At 50.7% G+C, this 19,591-nt stretch overlaps 1 protein-coding gene across 4 annotated transcripts in view; it reads right to left on the minus strand.

Annotated features, from left to right (window-relative positions):
• The window catches only part of SENP2 (SUMO specific peptidase 2), a 39,479-nt gene extending 21,964 nt beyond the window's left edge, over window positions 1-17,515 (minus strand). Inside the window, exons 1-10 of one of the 4 annotated variants that reach the window (XM_074264248.1) lie at window positions 17,050-17,513; window positions 15,529-15,572; window positions 12,492-12,625; window positions 12,094-12,160; window positions 11,195-11,276; window positions 10,115-10,289; window positions 5,288-5,391; window positions 1,447-1,541; window positions 662-713; window positions 276-443 (exon numbers count right to left, since the gene is read on the minus strand). In XM_074264248.1, the coding sequence (XP_074120349.1) occupies window positions 276-443; window positions 662-713; window positions 1,447-1,541; window positions 5,288-5,391; window positions 10,115-10,289; window positions 11,195-11,276; window positions 12,094-12,160; window positions 12,492-12,625; window positions 15,529-15,572; window positions 17,050-17,495 (1,367 nt within the window). In that variant the 5' untranslated portion in view covers window positions 17,496-17,513. Of the gene's footprint in view, window positions 1-275; window positions 444-661; window positions 714-1,446; window positions 1,542-5,287; window positions 5,392-10,114; window positions 10,290-11,194; window positions 11,277-12,093; window positions 12,161-12,491; window positions 12,626-15,528; window positions 15,573-17,049 lie in introns of all 4 variants that reach the window. The other 3 variants (XM_074264249.1, XM_074264250.1, XM_074264251.1) reach the window with 3 other exon arrangements.
• Between the last annotated feature and the right edge of the window lie 2,076 nt (window positions 17,516-19,591).

Raw genomic sequence — 19,591 nt, forward strand, 5'->3', positions numbered from 1 at the left:
ACACTTTTAATAAGAGGGCTGCCGCATGTCACAAATCTTAACTTAATAAAGTGGCTTCTCAAAAAGAAATAGAACTGAAAAAGGAAGATAGCCAGTCCCCAAGGAAAAATATGGGACAGAGAGCCTCTGATCTTCCCAAAATGAGGAGCCAAGAGGCATCCTTGAGAGCCTTCTTGGGGAGGTTCACACGAAGGGATGCACCCAGGAAAGCCTGGAAAGGAAGAGGTCTTCATGAGGAGGTGGTGGCAGTGACCCTAAGGGGCTGGCACACTCACTGAGGATTGTGGGAGAAATGGAAGACAAAGGCAGGATGGGACCAACGCCTGCTCAGACAGTCGGGGAAGGCCCTCTGGGAGGTCTGGCGCATGGCTGAGATATGGCTGTGCAGACTGTCACCGGGGAGATGCTGAGAGTCTGAGCTCAGTGCAGGTGACCCAGGACTGCTACATACAAGGAGATGACATTCATCAGTTCCTGTCAAACTGTGACATCAAACATTGAGCTTAGACTCAGAAGCGACATAACCGCTCAAGAAAGATGCCCAAGGAGACCTTTTACTCTTCCACCTAAAGAAGTCCTGAGATTTCTAGAAAACGTCTAGAAAAGGGGAACCACTACAAAAACATTTCTTGGAAGCACCCAGAGATCAAAAGCTGTTTACCTCTTCTCATTTCTCATCACACGAACAGGTCCCCATGATTCAGTAACTCTGTCTGTAAGGAACAAAGATGAAGCCAAGATTAAACTTGATCACAAGTGAAATACATACTTCCCACCACCCATTTACTATTTTATTTTTTGCAATTACATAAAGATAGTTTTAAACATTCATCTTTACGACATTTTGAGCTCCACACTTTTCTCCCTCTCTCCCTTTCCTTCTTTCCCCAAATCAGCAAGCAATCTGATGGAGAAGTTATACATGTACAATTCTGTTAAACATCTGAAATTCATACTTAACCGTGCTCATGGGCGAGGCTCACTCTCTTTCTCTCCTCCCCCCCCTCCCCTTTGCCTTCTTCCTTCCTCTTCTTTCACTTTAGAGGGCTGCTAACATAACGCGCTGCTGGTTCCCAGGAAAGGCTGAGACCAACATTTCAAAGGACGTTGGTCAATTCACAAAAAACAAGGTGCCTAATGAATAAAGGCCTTCATTTTTTACTCATGATCTTTATTGTGAACAGGTCCCATGTGTTCAGAGCTGCCATTTGGTGAAAAGTGGAAAATCTGAAGAACTCAAAAAGCTACCATATGTTTGGATGATAACAAAGAAGCACCTTTTCCCCCTTCAACCAACTCTTTCTAACTCCCTTAATGTTTCAAAATGTCCTTCTGTCCTTTACAATGCATAATTTTTCAAATTAAGACTATATGAAATATGACATATGGACTCCTAATACGAACTAAGTAGATGAGTGAAAAACCAGGCCACAAATGGGAACTCACATTGCTTTGGAACAAGCTGACCTGCTCTCATCCCGAGGTGTTGGTCTTCCCCCCAGCCACCATTCCTTACTCCTTCCACATGACTTCGATGAGAACTTAGGAACAGCAAAATTTCAGAAGATCAGCAACAAAAGAAAGGTCCGTGACACTCATTCATTTCCTGTTCAGCAAGTTTCTCTAAACAGGTATTACAAAAGAGCCCAAGGGAGCAGAGGAAGCCACACTGGCCAGGTGACAGCCAGCCAGAGCATCGCTAGGCCCATCCTGAGCCCCAGGTTTGACACTGAGTGATTGACCGATTCGATCTCTCGGGGGCACTCTAACTATAAAACCTGGATAATACTGGTAACGTAAAAAAATCATGGAAACAAAATAAATTTTTAAGAAATCCTTTAAAGTCATAACCTAAAAGTTTACAGACACAACGCAGTAGGTTGAAAGATGTCAGAGAGATAGGCCTAAAAATTAACTGTAGCATACTTCAAAATATCTTACACCTTTTACTGTAGAGATGGGGCTGAGAAATCTGGGAGAAGCACGCTGGACACCAAAGGCATTCTTGCTAAATCCACTTCTTTAACCTAACCAAGTCCACATCCCATTGAGCTGCTGCTGCTTTTCCCGACAGTCCTTAGACCAGATTGTGACATTTCATCAAAATATCTTATGTAATTCTCCGACTTTCTGGTTAGACGATTGAACATTAGAGAAGAATCAAAATGGAGCTTAAGAAAAGAGTTCTGCTGACTCCACATGTCACAAATATAACTCCTATGTGAAAAGAGTTTGTGTTTACCAAAATTTCTATTGAATTTGGCTACTTTTGTACGGGCTGTTTCACATATAGAGGAGCTTTAGAGTGAAATCCAGTATCGATTGTCAGGCTACACCTAAGCCTAAACAGCGTGTAAGGAGCCTGAGCCAGAGTTTCATGGCCGCAAACACATCTCTGACCTGGCACTTCTCCCCTACACTCCCCTTACTCTCCCCCCATCAATGCTTTTCTGCGTGAGCTTTCACCCCTCCACTTCTTAAACAAAGATCACAAGGCTTTATTTCTCTTGCAGGCTTAGAGAAAGGCCTGGAGAAGGTCTGCTTCCGCTCTCACCAGGTGCCCTCTCTCTCCCTGCCTCACACCATGGAAGGAAACTGCATGCTCCTGGGATAGAGCCTTAGCAGAAAGCATTCATGTTCTTAGCCCAATTCTTAGAATTCAAACTATAAACGACCCTGTGGGAAAGAGAGAAAAACACAAAGGGGATGCCCAGGCTTCAACTGAAACGGGCAGCTCCTAATCTGCTGCCAGATATCACTTCCAGACCTATTAACCTCTCATGGGAACCACCATCAGACCAGGGGGGATGTCTCCTTTAACACTACCTTTCCACATCTGCCATGGCTCCACCTCTGACTCCAGAGCCTGGCTAGACTAGTCCAAACACTGGTTCTCCAAGCTTCTGGGCCCCTGCCCTTACCCATCATCCACCTTTGCCCTACCCCTCCCACCCCCCACCCTGGTTCAGCCTGACTTTCCCCTTAACCTGGATTTTCTTCTTCTATCATCCACAAGCTTCTCCTCCTCTGACATTCCTTCCACCTTGTGGGACCCCCTCTGCTCCTCCACCTAATGCCAGTGTCTTCCTGGCCACACCTTCCCTTAGCCTCCCCCTCACTACTTCCAGCACCCCTGACCTCAGCCACCCATGTGGCTCGACGGCTCTGGAGGTCATCCCCAAACACACTCCGCCACGGGCTTTGCTCAGTATGGTTCCTCTCGGCCCCAGGTCAGACCCTTCTTTCCCAGGCTCAGGGTCTCCTTCTCCAAGGCTGATCCTCCTCTATCCCCCTCCCTCCCAAGACTCTCTCAGACCATGCTCAGGCTTTCCTACCCTGCACTGTCTTCGACCCCCACCCTCCCTTGCCCCTGCTCCAGCCATCTCTATGCCTTGTCCAACTCTAGCCCGGGGATTCTCCTGCCACCTGCCCACCCCACTCCCCTTCAGGCTCAGCAAGGCAGAACCACGCAGCTGGGGAGGGGGAGGAGGGGCAGGGTCCTCTGCCTGTGTGCCTTATGATCTCTCTGGGACCCTCACTGCACTGAGGCTGTCGTTTTAAAACCCCTTGGATTCTTTGTGCACTGCCGACAGCGAATGGCCCAAATCTCTCTCAACCTCCCCCCACTCCTCTTCAAACAGGGGCCCTTACTCTTTCCAGAGGCCTTTCATCACGAGCTCCCTTTTCTCCACTTACACCTATCTCACAACCCCTGACCTCAGCACCCCCCCCTTCTAATCCAACCCTTTTATTCACATCCTTGATTCAACTCCCCTGGCATTCAGCACAGTGCCCACCCTGCCCTTTCCCAAGGTGGAGGTCCCCTCTTTAGCCGTCAGAGCTGAAGGTCTCTTCTCCCCCATCCTGACCCACACCAGTGGCCGGCCTCTCTTCCCAGAGCCTCCCGGGGAGGGAGGGGAGTGCTCATCTCTTGCTTGTCCCCCGTCTGCTGCTTCTGTCCCCCTAGAACATGCCGGATCTCTAGATCCTCACTGCCAACTGCCTAGCAGACATCTTGATGCAGATGCCCATCAGAATTCCATGTCACTTGTCCCCATTTCTGTCTTCCAGTCACCTGAGTTCACGCTCTTCACTTGTCCTCAACCCACCGCCGGTCAGTCCCATCCAAGCTCCATCCTCAGCACCCTCCTGGCCAGGCCCTCCGATCGCCTCCCAGACCACTGCCCGCACCCAGCTTCCCGGCCTCTCCAAGTCACTCCCTCTTCAGCTCATAAAGCAGCCATGCTACCTGGCCACGCCAACCTGTCCACCCTTTGTTCAGGACGCTTCAGGCCAACCCCAGCTCTCCCTCACTGGCCCGGGCCGCCTTTCCTCCCCACTCCCAGCCCCACAGATCTTGCTGTTCGTCACCAGGATGCTCCTTCCCCCCTCCCTGGCCCACTGCCCCATCCTGCGCTCTCCTCAAGCCCTGCCAGAAAGCCCCGCTTACTTCAGAGCTTGACTCATTTTCCTGACAAATCTTAGGACTTCACATATGGTCATTCATGTACTCCCCCCAAAGGGAATGGATGCTCCATGAAGACACCTAGCACAGTGCCATGCCCACAATAGGCATTTAGTAAATGCTCGCTAACTGACCCCAAGGGAAGAAAAATAAGCTAAAGAAGATAGAGGGAAAGGAAGGCTAGACTTTGGGAAACTGCTAGCTTTCTCTGGACAGCCCAATAATTTCAGATTCCCCCACATAAAGAAATTTTAAAATTTTACCAAAATCCCAAAAATGTTTTGAAATTTAACCAATTCTAAAAATCTAAGTCTGCTCTTTGTTATCGTGACATGTTCTACTGTCAAACTAGAGTCAAAAACTGTTTTCAGCTCTTAATACTGGTGATGCTGAAGGGAGCACCAGCTGGCGTCTCAAGCACTTTCCATACGTGAGTCCGTTTGGTTCTCAGCACAATCGTGTGAGATCTAAAGGATCTTTTGCATTTTGTAGCTAAGGAAACGTTTGGCTCAGAAAGGCTAAGTGACCTGCTTGGGGTCACACAGCTTCGTGACTATTGGAGGCAGGACTAGAACCCAGGTTGTCCTGACTTCAGATCCAGCACTTAAGAGCATTCACAATCAGAACATCAGAAAAGGAGCCCAGAGTCCAGGTGAAAGCACAATGTCCTGGCGGCTGAGCCAAACCGAGCAGCCGAGGCCTAGGGCTGTGGGGTCCACCCTCCGAGGCAGCGGGGGGCCCCCACCCTTCCTGGCCGTCAGCCTCTCATGAGATAAAGTGGCATCACCACACCACGCCCCTCAGCCCGCCGCCTGTCATTACCCGTGGTAGTTTGCAGTGACAGAAGCGAAACAGTTTCCATGGTATCCTTCTTTAAGTCGCTGCAACAGCCTTTGATACTTCTCTCTCTCCTCTCTCTGAAAACCCTGGGGAAAGGAAGGAGACACTGACAAACGCCAACAGAGAAAGGGCCGGCCCACATGCTGAGAATCTGTGGTGAGAACCCGGCTTTGGTGCCCACCGGGGGCAGCGCCCCGGCCACTCTGGGCCTGTGCATGGCCACTGTCCGAGGGTGCAGAGGGCCATCATATTTAAAAGCTTTCATGTCAATGGACGTTTCCTAAACATCAGGTCAGGTTTAATGCCCACTGTTCTAGGGACTGAGACATGGTTCCTGGCCTTGGGGATTCCTCATTTGACCAAAAGCTGCTCAAAAGCAGGGATTGCTTTATTCTATGTCCTTTTATCCTCAGGGTCTGGCATACAACAGGTGCTTAATAAATGCTTGTCAAATGATTGATATGGAATTTGTCTAACAGAAAGATAACAAACATAAATGAACTAAAATCAAAACGACAGAAGATCTGGTGCTCTGGAGAGCTGCGCAGTGTTAGCTGAGGTTTGAGGGAGGTACGGGGGATAGGACAGGAAATGTCAGGGTGGTGACAGTTAACTGGACTTTGAAGACGACTGGTAATTCAACAGATGAAGAAAGGGGAGGGAGGAGATTTCCAACCCAGATAACAGTAAGAACAAAAAAAGGCAGAGAAGAGCCTAGTTTGGCCACAGCCTGGAGATCTGTGGAGGGAGGCAGAAGAGAAGGACCAAGGGAACCAGATCCACACCCAAGGAAGAGTTGTAAAAAGGCCCATAAAGGATGGGCTAGAGTGTAGAGGGAATGGAGCAGGAAGACCTGTTCAGAGGGCACTGGAGCAGCCAAGGCAAGGGCTAAGAAAAGTCTGAACGTGGCAACGAGCACCAATGGGAAGAAAGAAAAAGGGACAGTCGAGAGAAATGCAGCAGAGACAGAATTGACAAGATTTGAGAATAAAATGAATCTAAAAGGGGAGCGAGAGATAATATTAACATATTGAACACAAAAAGCGAATGGGGATACACCTGGCAGAAAAGGAAGAACTCTAGGGAGAAACACCGAACTTGATTTGGAAAAGGCCGAGTAGGTTGGTGGTTGCCCTTCATTCTTGAAGAGGACCCCAAAGACATCATTAATGTTAGAGTCAAGTTACAGCATGTGCAGTTGGGGCTGATCAGACTAACTCAAGTCCGGAATGCTCTGCACAGGTCCATGTGCATTTGGCACGGGTTCCCTAAATTTGTGTCTCTCGTATTTCTTTTGAATTATTTCAATTCTGCTTTGTCTACGGAGCCGAGCATCTTCTTTGATGAGGGCAGTGTCTTCCACAGCACACAAACAAATCCAGAGTTCTTCTAAGTGGCCTTGAGAGTGTCTTTGTAGCGCTTCTTCTAAGCTCCGGGTGAGCGCTTGCCCTGCGTTCCCCTAAGTCTTTTGGGCAAACATATAGTTGACATGTGAACAACGTGGTCAGCCTATCAGAATTGCATTCTCTAGAGTAGAATACGGATGCTTGGCAGTTTAGCTTGAGAAAGGTCCTCCAAGTCCAGGACCTCGTCCTGCCAGGGGACCCTCACGATCTTCCTAATACAACTCAGATAAAAGCAATTCAGTTTCCTGGCTTGGCTCTGGGACTCTATCCAGATTTCACGAGCATCCACCCACGAGACCAGCACAAAGGCTCTGCAGATCTTCATCTGGGGGCAATCTGATAAGTCTCCTCTCCCACACTTGCCTTCAGAGCCTCCCAAACACTGAGCTAGCTCTGGCAATATGGGCACCCACCTCATCACCTATGTGGGCCTCCCTAGAAAGTATCCTGCCAAGCTAACTTCTCCATTTATGGTAACCAACGGCTCCACACACAGACGGCGTGGTGCTGGCCGAGGGAGCGCCAGTGTTCTCTCAGTGTTGAGCCCAGCAGCAAAGAATGGAGCCACATTCTGCTGCGTCACAGCTTCAGAGGCTGCATGGAGCGCACCATCATCTGCAAACAAAGTCATGCGCCAACAACCCCTCTACTTTGGCCTCGGCTCGTAGCCTTTTCAAGCTCAATAACTGACCATTGGCGCTGTAGCGTTCCTTGACGCCATGTGTTCCCTCTTTGAAGACATCTGAAAGGCGCGGTTGAAAGCATCATGCTACAGAGCAAACCCCCAGCCTTGTGTCACTCCACTGGCGACCGGGAAAGTGCAAGAACACTGACCATCATCTAGAACCCAGGCAAGAATGACATCATGAAACTGACATCCAATTCTGGACCTCTCCAGGCATACATTTCTATAAGCCCTGCTGACTGACGGGTCAGATAGATGGATGCTGTGTACAAGCCTCTGTTCCGCTCCCAGCACTTCTCCTCGAGTTGCTGGGCAGCAAATGCCATTTTTGAGTTCTGGCTCTCAGGGAGACAATCATTTTCAGGTGAAGGATCAGCCTATTAACAACTGTGGCATGAATCTTGCTAGCAACGACTAAGAGAGACACCCCCCACCCCAACTCCTGTGATTTTCATGGGCCAATCTAAATGGATAATGGAGCATCCATGAACTCCTAGAGCAGGGATTCTCAAACTACGGCCTCTGAGGACGTTTATGCGGCCCGCCGGGTTATGGCAAATGGGCTGAGGGGCGAAGACAGAGTGTGAGGTTTTATTTTTACTATAGCCCAACCCTCCAACAGTCTGAGGGACAATGAGCTGGCCCTTATGTAAAAAATTTTGAGGACCACTGTCCTAGAGGATAACCTCCTCCTGCTACATAATCCTGAAAATTTCAGTCAACTTTTCTATAAACAAGGGCCACGTGCCCATCTTGTTAATCTCATCTGGGATAAAATCAACACCAGGTATTAAGGAAAAGATTGTACCAATCAGGTGTTTGGAGCCCAGAGGCAGCTGGGTTCAGAAGAGCAGTGTGGTCTGGAGATCCCAGAATCAAGGGACTAGTTCATGCCATGGCAGGAAATGAGGGTGATGAGGGACAGCGGGTCAGGGGCAAAACCTCAGGGAGCACTCACCATGAAGAGGATGAGAACCCAGCAAGACAGATAGGAAGAAAATAAGGAGCATGTGATCTCTCCCAAGTCAAGAGAGAAGAGCCAAAAAGAGAGAACGTTCAAGAGTCTCAAATGCCACAGAGGACAGGATGCTTTGGGACCTAGCGTGCTGATTTAGCAATTATAGAGATTCAACAGTGCCCTTGGAAAGGCAATGCTGACCAGAGTGATGGGGATGGAAATCCTAGTGGAGAGCAGAAAGGTGAAGGCAGGAAGACAGAAAGGAAGAACAGGTGGTGAGCATGACTGCTAAGTTTTGATTACTAGAAGAGAGGAACTTTAGAAAGTTCTTATTTCAGTCTTCTCAGGAAAATGAGAGGTGGAGCCATTTTTTCTAAGTTTTAGAGGACAGTCATATTTTTTTGATAAATATAAATCACAAGAACTGTCGAGCTGCCTCAAGACTCTACTGGTAGGCTCGTGTCCCAAGGAGGTCGATGACAAAACATGTCCAAAATGTAGTAAGTAGCCACTGACTGGAAAATGGCTAAATGAGTAGTGGTATGTGACTATAATGGTACAATGACTACTATGGTGTAAGAAAGGATGAGTGCAAAGTCACGGGAAGACCGAGTGAAATGATACAAAATGGCACAGACCCGGGCAACAACAGAAACAGGACAACCACCCACATGGAAAGAACAGCAGCAGCAACCAGATGGAAAGCTCTGAAAGAAGGGCCAAGCCCTGCCCCCATCCCCCTCTACAGAGGCTCAGGCACAACACTACATGAAATATCAGATTTCTGTCTGTATGTTGATTTACTTTATTCAAATTCTCTTTCTTCCCCCTTTAAAGAATGGACTGCTGCCAAGCAGCAAGGTCAGCCTTGCTACATCATACACAGTACATCCATGGGTAGGACCGATTTCCCCTTTGGCTCTCAGAATCTTGGGAGAAAGGTGGTTCCTACCAGGTAGCAGGAGCTGCCAGAGCTGAGGCGCTGCCATTGGGCTCCAGGGGGATCCTGGCCAAGTCGGGCCAAAGCTGGCCACAGACACAAAGATCAACAAGCATGAATGAGAACAGGAACAGCAAGAGACGGCCATCAGTGAGTAGAGACAAAGTAAAAGGGCACGTAAGGCAGAGAGACCTGTGGAAGTGTGCCCACGGAGGAGCATCTGAGGTGGGCCTGGAAGTCAGAAGGACCTCTAAAGAAGATGGCAGGACAGCAGGGAGGGAAAGAGGCAAGTATGGCGCTGATGCCCCTAAGAAAACAGGATGAGGGAACAAGTGGTCACGAAGAGAGCAATGGTGATGGGGAGAAGGCAGCGAAAATGTACATGAAGTCCCAAGAGGGGCTGGGAAGAACTTGAAGTTGAAGGGTCTGGGTTCAAATCCCAGCTCCACTCCTTCCTGCTTGTGTGTGCCCGGCCAAGTCACTGCCCTCTCTGGGCCATGCCAGCAAGATGAGAGGATGAGACTGGACGTCCTAGGCCCCTCCCCACGGAGGCAGGAGGACAGAGGAGGGCCACAGTGCAGCCAGAGGCCGGCCCTGGCGGGGAAGGGTGCAGTCAAGAGCAAGAGAAGACTTCCATGATGTAGAAAGTTCAGGGGGGTGGTGAAGGAGGCTCACCCCCGCCCTCTGACATGGCCACACTCAAGCCGCCACGACCAATCAGAAGAGTCCAAGCATCCAGGAAGGCGGGCACCGTCTGCTGACGGGGTCCTCGCGGCTCCGACACTAGCAAACAGAACCAGAATGATCCAGGGGGACTTGCCTCGTCCACAGTGAAGCGCAGCCTCCTCGTGGCCCGGCTGGCTTCTGCAGGGCGGCCCTCCGAAGACTTCCGGTCCTGAGCGGGCTGTTTCCGGGCTACAGAACTGTCTGGGGGAGACTTGGCAAAGTGACGGCCACTCATTCTTTTGTTAGAAACTTCCTGGTTACGAGGGAAACTATTGGATAGAACAGAAAGCATCAACAAGACCGCAACCCCCAATGGCTTGGCATTCAAGCTCCAAGAGCTGCAGGCCCAGGGCTAGACCGCGGGGCGCCCCAGACCCGTCCTCACGGCATGCCGATCTGCAGCGTTACACAAGCGGAGGTCCAGATCCCAGAGAGCACGGCAGAGCTTGGGGTCCAGCCTGGGCCTGCCTAGTTTTCCAAGTCCTGCCACAGCTCCCGTCCCCCCACGGGCAACAGCTCTCCCCAAAGCCAGAGCCGCCACATCTGCCACTGAAGCTGTGCGCCTCTCCTTCCTTCCGGGGCCTGACCACTTGCGAGAACCCCCATGCAGTATTTTCTCACCCGTTCCACTGGACCCAGAGATTGGAGGGATTTAGAATATTCAAGGCTCAGATGCGTTCATCTAAGTATACCATGACAACTATTTTAGCTTTTATTTGGGGGATGGCTGGGGACCCTAGCTTTCATTTAAAACAACACTCAAGAATATATATTTTTAGGACATTAACCTCATTCAGGATTCAAAAGGATCCTAACTTAGGGACTTTCCTGCCTTGGCTAGCAAAGAGTCAGCCAGCTGTCCCTCTCTGTTGGAAGCGCTGTCTATCTCGGAGGTTTTTATTGAGACTCCCCAGGACTGGTGGTGCAGGGCAAGGGTCACCTTCTCATCCCTAACATGTGTCTTTCATCCACCTGCTGAGACTATGAGGCAAGGACAGGTCTTTTTGTCTGTGTCTTTTTAAAGACTATTAATGACATGCTTTAAGCATCCTAAGCAATCAGAAAACAGGGACAAGAAAACAAAAACATTTTAAGAGGTCTTCATGATGTGTTACTATTAAGCTGGTAAATTTTTATGCACAGACAAGCAGAATTATCAGAACGCAACAATTACCTAAAGGAAGGCATAACGTGGCGTCGGTGATCTCGACTCACTTTATTTGAATGTTTACTTGCTCCATTTCGTGTTTTAATACCTACAAACAGAAGTGTATTAGTAAGTGTGGGGGAACCATAGAGTTTAACTAGTTTGCACTTGGAAAGCATTTTGATTTTCTGAATTAAATCACTTTCCTCCACCTCTCTCTTAGAAACCTCGGCTTCTTGCCTCCTAGAGCAAAGAGCATCCAAAATGGGATTCTGAACATTCAAACGACTTGGAGGCAGCCTTTCAGCGTAAGGAACTTTCGCTGGGCTGTCCTCCTATGACGCTTGTACACTAAACAGTTCTGAGAGAACGACTTTAATTATCAGCAGAATCGGCCAAGCAGACAAAGAAGGATGGCTCAAAGGCACCACCAGCACAGGCTTAGTCCAATGTGGGCACACAAAGGTCCTGAAACATGCCCAGTTCCACATTCTGTGTCACAAGCATCATCAAAGGCTTAGAGAAGAGGCCAGAACCCAAGGGGGGAAGCAAAGCAGTCAACCGGTCTGCTTCCCTTTGGAGAAGATTTAATCCTTGAGTCCAAAGCTTTTTCTAAACTCCAGGCCTTCTCTATCTGCCCTTCCCAACGCCCAAATCATCCCATCTCCTGGGTGGGAAAATAGACTATGGCCATTAGCCTTCAATGAGAGTCTGCAGTTCCCATTCTTACGTCAAAAAGCAAAATCAAGAGTGATGGGCAAGCAGCTCTGCTCAACAGAAGCTGCAATTCAAGAGCAAAGATGTTCCTGAGGTTTTCAGCACTGGTTTTATCCCTCCTCTCCACCACAACTCCAATTTGGTTAGAAAGATTCCCTTTCATATACTGAAAACTAAAAGAAAAAAGAATCATCTGATATTTTTCTCACCCGATGTAAGCACATCTCTAGAGGGTCCAGATTTTGTCAATTTACAAGATGAACGTTTGGGCAATACCTTAAAAATAAAAAAAAAAAAAAAGGAACCATTATGATTAGAAAAGTCGTCTTAAAAACAAAACAAAAAACTTCATATCAAAATCATCCTAGTGCATAACTCAACTGTCTTCAAAAATATCCAAACTTCAATTTGTAAAACCTCTTAAAATGATGTAAAATAGAAATCACAGATGCTGAATATACATTTGTTTCTCCCATTAAAATGTTAGAAATTATCTTACTTATATAGCCCTTAAATTTTAAAATCATCTCCCTGCCTTTTGTCATTTTGACAATCAGGACAATTGACAAGGATCAACAAGCCGGGTGAGGCTTTCATTCCCACTGACCTCTCTGGGAGAACTCCCAGTGTGTGCGCCATTGCAGCCACTAGCCTCCGGACACCTCGGGCTGAGGGGGTCCGGAGTGCCAAATAAGTTGGTGATATCCCAGATGCTCTTCTTGACCCGGTGAAACAAGTAATCTACAAATCCAAGCAGCACAAAATGAACATTTCACAACAAAGTTGTTCCTCTTTCGGAAGGGGCTTTCACAGCACACGGAGATATATTTACATACACTAGAAAGGTAAAGGTTCCAGAGACTGAGGGCCTAGGTTCAAAACCCACTTCTGATACTCACTACCTGGAGCACACGGCTTCCCCTCCACGGGTCTCCATTTCCTCCTCTGTAAAATGGGAGTGGGAGTGGGGATAGGGGAGAATTGAGCTCAACAGCCTCTGAGGTCCCTTCCAGTTCCACATCTAGCACCGAACCCTAATGTGCGGAACACACAGGGGCTACCAAACGCCTGGCTCATTTTAGAGTGGCCTTCACGGATCTCTCAGATGAATAATTTTATTGGACTTAGAAGAAACTGGAGAAGATTTTTTTCTATCTAGAAACTTTTTTCAAGTGAAACAGCCAGGTTTCCGGTTTTCTCCATCAAACAATAGCAGTTTGGGAAAACTGAACATCGCGACAAAAACAATCAATCCTCGTCCTTCCCCAACCTTCAAACCTGGGCAGACCCTAAGGTGCCAATGAAAGCTTGCTTAGGCACCATCTCAGCCCCTTCCCTCCACCTGTGCTTGGATACAACGTCAGATCAAAGGTCGCTGACCTCAATGACCAGATTCTGTACAGCCTGACTGGGCCTCTGGGAATCTTGGGCCGGACAGCACCACAGCCTTCTCTGGCTCTACTCCATCCCATCTTTCTGATGGATCCTGGATGGACTCTGGGTTATCATGCCCCTCAAGGGTTTAAAGAGGAAACCCCTGGGCCTTTACTCACTCATTTGCTCCCTCTAACATCACTCCCCCCTGCCGGTCTACTACCATCAACACAAGCAGAAAATAGCTCATTTACCCAATTAAATCTTCCAGTCTAAGGGGGCACCCAGAATAGCACAGTTTTGTGTCTCTCAGTTTCAAAGCGTTAAAAAAAAAATCTCTTCCAAAAATAGTTTAATAGAAAAGCAATTCAGATCAAGAGCATATACCACAAACTACAATAAGGTCCAAGTGGATACTCAACTTGAATATCTGAGGTCATGCCAGGAAAAAAAAACAAAAAACCACCAGAACCACCTCGGAAGGGAAGCAGATTAGGTAATCTTTACTCTTGACTGAACAAGGGATGGTGACAATCAAAAATGATAAATTAGACTCCTTTTCATTTCATGAAATTGGAAAGCTTTTGCTTAAATAAAACTCATGAGGCTAGGGTAAGGAGGAAAGATATCAGATGGGAGGAAAAAAAAATCTCTCCTTCAAAACTTCCTAAAAAAGCCCTGAAACCCTAGACATGAGGAAGCATACACAAACATACACTCTCTCTGTCTGTCTCTGTCTCTCTCTGTCTCTCTCTCTGTCTCTTTCTCCAGAGCTCACCCTGAATAGGTTAAGTGTTCAAAGGATTCTAACAGTATTGAAAAGAAAGAATGCAAATAATTAACAATTTTATGGAAGATTGCTTCAAGTCACAAAGTCAAAACAATCCGGAGCTTTCATCTCAATCCAAACTGGCCAAAATGGCCAAAGTCAGGAATAGCGAGTGTCCGAGAAGCCACAGAAAGACCGTCACACTAAGATGCTGTTGCTAAAGCTTTAGACTGGGCTGACCCCGCTGAAAGCCAATGTGAAATTGCATTTAGAAAAGAAAGGAACCGAAATGCCCGCACCCTTTTTCCTAGAGAACACACGTACCAGGACGAGGTTAGGATAGAGATTCCAAAAGGATCCACATACACCAAGATAGCTAAAGCAGCCATTTCCCCCAGTACTAAACACTAGAACAAAGCAGGTGCCCATTGACTGAGGTCTGGCTAAACAAATCATGGCACGCGAATGTAATTATTATGTAACAGGAAGCAAGGAATTATGAAGAATTCAGAAAAGACAAATGTGAACTATTGTAGAACCAGGAAAACAACACAATAACAACAACATAAATGCCAAGGGAAAAAGTGAATGAGCTAGCTGTGTGTTCAGCCTCCCCTCCCCCTCCCTGCGGGGCCCAATCCTGTCCTAGGTCCTGGCTGTGCCCCCCAGTCACCCCTCAATCCCTGTGCTCTCCAGGCTCTCCCCACTCCCACTAGCTGTTCCCATCCTGACCTTCCGGTGGATCCACTGGCTCCATTCTTTGCTCTTTTCACCCGTTCCCCGCCCCTTAATCCTACTGAAAAGGTTAGCTCAGTAGTGGTGGTGGGAATAAAGAGGTGGGGACGGACACAAAGGATTCCCAGCCAGACTCCCAGGCCTGAGAGCTGCAGGGGGGGCGGGCGGGGGGGAGTGCAGCAGAGGGCCGGTCTGGATGGGTGAGGACTGACAAAAGGTCAGCAGTAAAGGGACCTCAGGAGGGGAGGCTGCTAAAGTCACTCAGGCCTCGTGGATTTCGGCGGAAGCAGGCCAGCCCCTGGGCCCTTAGGCTCCTGGGTTAGCCCCAGGCTTAGGCAATGGCGGTTTCCATGTAACGGTATGGATCTGTGATGTTCTGTGGGAGAGACACTAGATCCACACACCATCTGGGTGCTCCCCTCACCGGGCCCTGCCCACCGGCTTCAGGACCAAACAAACCGTTAATTAACCGGCCTGTGAGGGCGCCAAAGCCTCTGCGGCTTGTGAAACCGCCCGAGCTGCCCCACAGGAAGGATCCGGAGGATGATGCAGACAATCCACAACCCTCACGTTCTGGGGGAAGTTGACAACATTTTCTCCCAATTTTTCCCCATCTTTTCTTCCTCTCTCCTTTTTCTTCCTTCCATTTCTTCTATCACTACCACAATAAATTCCCCTTCTACTTGTACTACCACTGATTTTACGGTTGCTAGTATTCTAACTACTACAACATCAACACAGAGAATTGAAAATGAATCGTTAGTACCTAACCGTGGTCTTTTGGCTTGTATTTCATCAGTGGCTGGATTTCTGAGGGGAAAAAAAAAACAAAACAACAGAAGATCAGCATCATTACCTAGTCAGCTACAAATACTCCACGAGTTCCATCATTCCTCACTCCCCTCTTATTACCAAATGGGTGCCCAAGATGTTCTGGGACAGACGGACTTACTATCAATCCCTTCTGTTCGTAGGGGAAACCGTCATTCGTTTAGACATTTGAACTAGCCAATGTCTCCTTTTTAAAATGTCATTAAAACAGTCACATGCAACAGGAAATCTCCCAAGGAACCTGCTCTATTTGCACCGGAAAAGGGCTTTACTGGAAAAGGCTCATTTGTACTGGAGAATCTCAACTTAAAATACACGGGAGGTTTTAACAAGCGGGCTGGGGGGGGGGGGGGGGCACTCTCTGAGCTCCTTCTGAGAGCAGCCGGGCACTCTGAGCCCCTCCCTGGGGCTTCCGGAGCTAGGAGTGAGACACCTGCAGACTCCCCCAGCGATAATGACAGGGACTCGGGATGCAGAGCCAGCGCTCCCGACACTGCCCGGGGCTCCGGGGGAACAACAACCCTTACGGAGCCCTTCAGAGGCAAAGCCAGACAAGCGGCTGGAGCAGAGGGGCTCACAATCTGGCCGCGGGCTCCGGCAGCACCGAGGAAGCCTACAGAGTCCGCAAATACACAGGACTAAGCACACGGGCTGACAAAGGGAGCCGCCCCCTAAGTCCAGACCCCCATAACAACCGTTAACAGGGTCACGGCTCGAAGACCCCTGGGACGACCCTCTGCCCAAAACTCCTCAAGGGTCCGGAGCCCAAGGGCGGGGCCAGGGGGCAGGGGAAGGCTTTCCGGAATTCCGGGGAAGGAGAAAGGGAAGGAGCCGCCTGCGCTCCCGCTCCCCCTTCCCCTCCCCCAGACGGATCCCCGCGTTGTGGGGGCGTCCCAAAGTGCGGACTCAGTCTCCCAAAAGAAAAAGGCAAACTCAAGCATTAAGCGTGGGCATCTTACAAATAACAAGAAAAAACGATTTCAGAAATTGCCCAGGGCTCCCCAGTGGTTTCTAGGCTCCCCCCTCCTCCTCCTCCGAGATTCCTCCTTTCCCCCCTCCCCATCCTCGGTACCTGCTATTCTGCGCAAGCGCAGTACGTCCTCGGGAGACGGCCAGCTCCCCCGCCCCCTCACTGCGGACCCTGGCCCGCAGATGACAAATGCAGAGAGGGCAGGCGGGCCGAAGGTCGCTCGTCCCCAGCCCGCCTCCGAGTCTGGTGGCCGAGTCCCAGAGCGGCGCACAGGCCGTCTCCGCCCCGCCCCCCATTCCGGGGACCCCGGCTCGGTGGGAGGGATCTCGCGGCCCCGTTTTAAAGACTAGGAAGCGGAGGCCCGCGGAAGCCGAGGCGGGCCCGCGGGCCTCGGACAGAGCCCCGGCGGCACGGCCGCAGCCCCGTCCTCGGGCGCCCACAGCGGGAGCCCAGTAACCGCTCCGCGAGCCCGCCCGCCGCCCTCACCTGTCCGAGAGCCTCCTCTTCAGCAGGGGTCGGGCTGCGGGTTCGGGGCGGCCGCGCGGCCTCCGGAAGACCGAGTGGAGGACACTAAGCAGCCATCTGTACATAACAGGCCGGCGCGGCAACCGCGGAGGCCAACGCAGGCCCAGAGCCGGAGGCCGGAACCGCAGCTGCAGCCGGAACTGCCTGTGCCACTGCCACAGGCGCCGCCTCTGCCGCTGCCCCCGCAGCCCCTGCTTCCGCTCCTGTTCCTGCTGCCGCTGCCGCTGCCGCTGCCGCCGCCGCTGCCGCCGCCGCTGCCGCCGCTCAGGCTGTCGCCCAGGCAGTCGCCGTCCCTGCTGGAGCCTCAGCCTCAGACGCCAGGAGCCCCACCACGGCAACGTCGCAGGCTTGTGACGCCACTTCAGCGTCCAGCGGAAGCGCGTACCCACGACGTGGGCGCCGGTCATTGACGTCACCGACCCCCTTTGCCTTGTCGCGCCGCCGGGGCCCGGGTGCACCGACGCATGCGCATCCGCCCCCGCCCAGCCCCGCCCCGCCCCAGCTCCACAGAGACCTTAAGAACGCGGCTCTGCCCAGCTCTGGCCCGGACGGGCCGAGCGGTTCAGGGGCGGAGCTATCGCCGCCCTTCCGCCAATCCCGCGGCGCGGGCGACGGAACGCGACACCGCCCACCGCGCCCCACCCCTAACGCTCTCTTTCTGAAAACGGAGTCGGAGGCTCCTGACGGGCGCGGGCGACAGTTGGGCTCGAGCGAGCCGTGAGAGCCGACGTCGGGCGCGACACCCGTGACCGTTGGTGCCCGTCTCCACTCGCAGAGGCGTCTGGGGCGGGCTGTTCCCGCGCATGCGTCATGGCATCCCCGGCCTCCCCCAGAGTGGGCTTTGGACCTCTCCTGGAACCCCCAAGGAGGGGGGCTCTCTGCCCCATCTGCGGGCACGCCAGAGGTCACGTGGTCCGGAATGGATGAACGGGGCATCACACGCTCTGCACGTGCCGAGATACCTCCGGGGAGGGGGACTCACCATCTTTCCCGGGCAGCGTGCGTCCCACCACCTGCGGGCACGCCGGAGGTCACGTGGTCCGTGATGGTTGAATGGGGCGTCTCCCGATCCGCACGTGCCAGGATACCCCTAGAGAAGGGGGCTCAGCGTCTCACCGGGGCAGCGCCTTTCCCACCGGGGAGCAGCTTGGCCCTCGTCCGCTCCTCCTCTTGCTGCTCGGGTAGCCGGGTGCTCCTCCTGACGCTGGTCCTCCCCGCTACATTCCCCCTCCCCCCCCCCACCGCCCTGTTGGGATTACTCCAGCACCTGCAGCGGCATTCCCACCTTGGAGAGGGCTCCCCCTCCCCCTCCGGTGACGTTGGGAGAGTGAAGGCTACTGACTCAGATTGCTGGGGGCAGGGGCCACCTCATCACCACCAATCCTCCCCTCAATTTTTTTTTAATTAAAAACATGTTGATACTTAATATTTGACAAAAGCTGCTCTCTGCTCTTGGAGACGATTAGCGGGAAGCCGCTGCCAGGGGCCAGGCAGATGGGAGGATATGGGAGAGATCACGAATGCACGGGACACGCTGGAAATACTCAGTGGGGAGGCACCAGCAATAAAAAATAAAATGGATTCAAATAGATAATTTAAATAAAATGACAAAATTTAATTGGGCAAAAATACAAAGGAGAGAAACGAGTAACAATTCAGCCAACAATTCTAGCCGCGGCCCTGTTGCATTATTTTATGTTTGCTATATATAAGCATATATATATGTTTGCAATAACAAAATTAGGAGCACAAGGAACAAAACTCGGAAGCTCGAGTGCTACTTCTCCGGCCACTATTGATTTGTCTTAGCTTGATCTCAGCCTCTGCCTAATCAAGCTGATGCTCCCAATGTCCTGCGCGTGTCTTGTAAGTCCTGGGTTTTCAGTTCATAGAAACAAGGGGTAGAAATCCCCTGGTCCAATCTGCTCACGTTCAGAATAAATCCCAACAGGGAGATGAATAAGAAAATACGGCCAGGTCCCACTTCTCAAAGGCCGGCTGTCCCTCCGGCTCTCCCCCCCTAAGGCCGGCCGGCAGTGACCTTTGCCTTTAACGTGCGCTCAATTACCACTACTGCTAATAACAATTCGTTGGCTTGTGTCCTACTCTTTGTGATCCCGTTTGGCAAAGAGACCAGAGCGGTTTTCCAACGAGGAAACTGAGACAAACACGGTTAAGTGTCTTGCCCGTGGTCATACAGCTAGCGGCTGAGGTGAGATTTGAACTCGGGACTCCCGGCGTAGTGCTGCTGTTGGTACCCTGAGAAATATAGCTGCAGCTGTTCTTTGAGTGGCCTCTCAAAGGGGTCACTGGGAAAAACTTCCATGGCCAGAGGAGAGGTCAAAGATAACCTGGGCTGTGGAAGTACTTGGGTCCTAAGGAATATGGCTACACTCTGAGAATGCAAATGAAGAAATTAAGGAATGCTATGTGTTGCCATACGTTCTCTTTGGTAATAGGCTTCCAGTGATTTCATATGTATAAATGATATATTGCTTGCTTC

The sequence above is a fragment of the Sminthopsis crassicaudata genome, chromosome 4 (genome assembly GCF_048593235.1).
Source record: "Sminthopsis crassicaudata isolate SCR6 chromosome 4, ASM4859323v1, whole genome shotgun sequence".
Classification (NCBI taxonomy): Eukaryota; Metazoa; Chordata; class Mammalia; order Dasyuromorphia; family Dasyuridae; genus Sminthopsis; species Sminthopsis crassicaudata.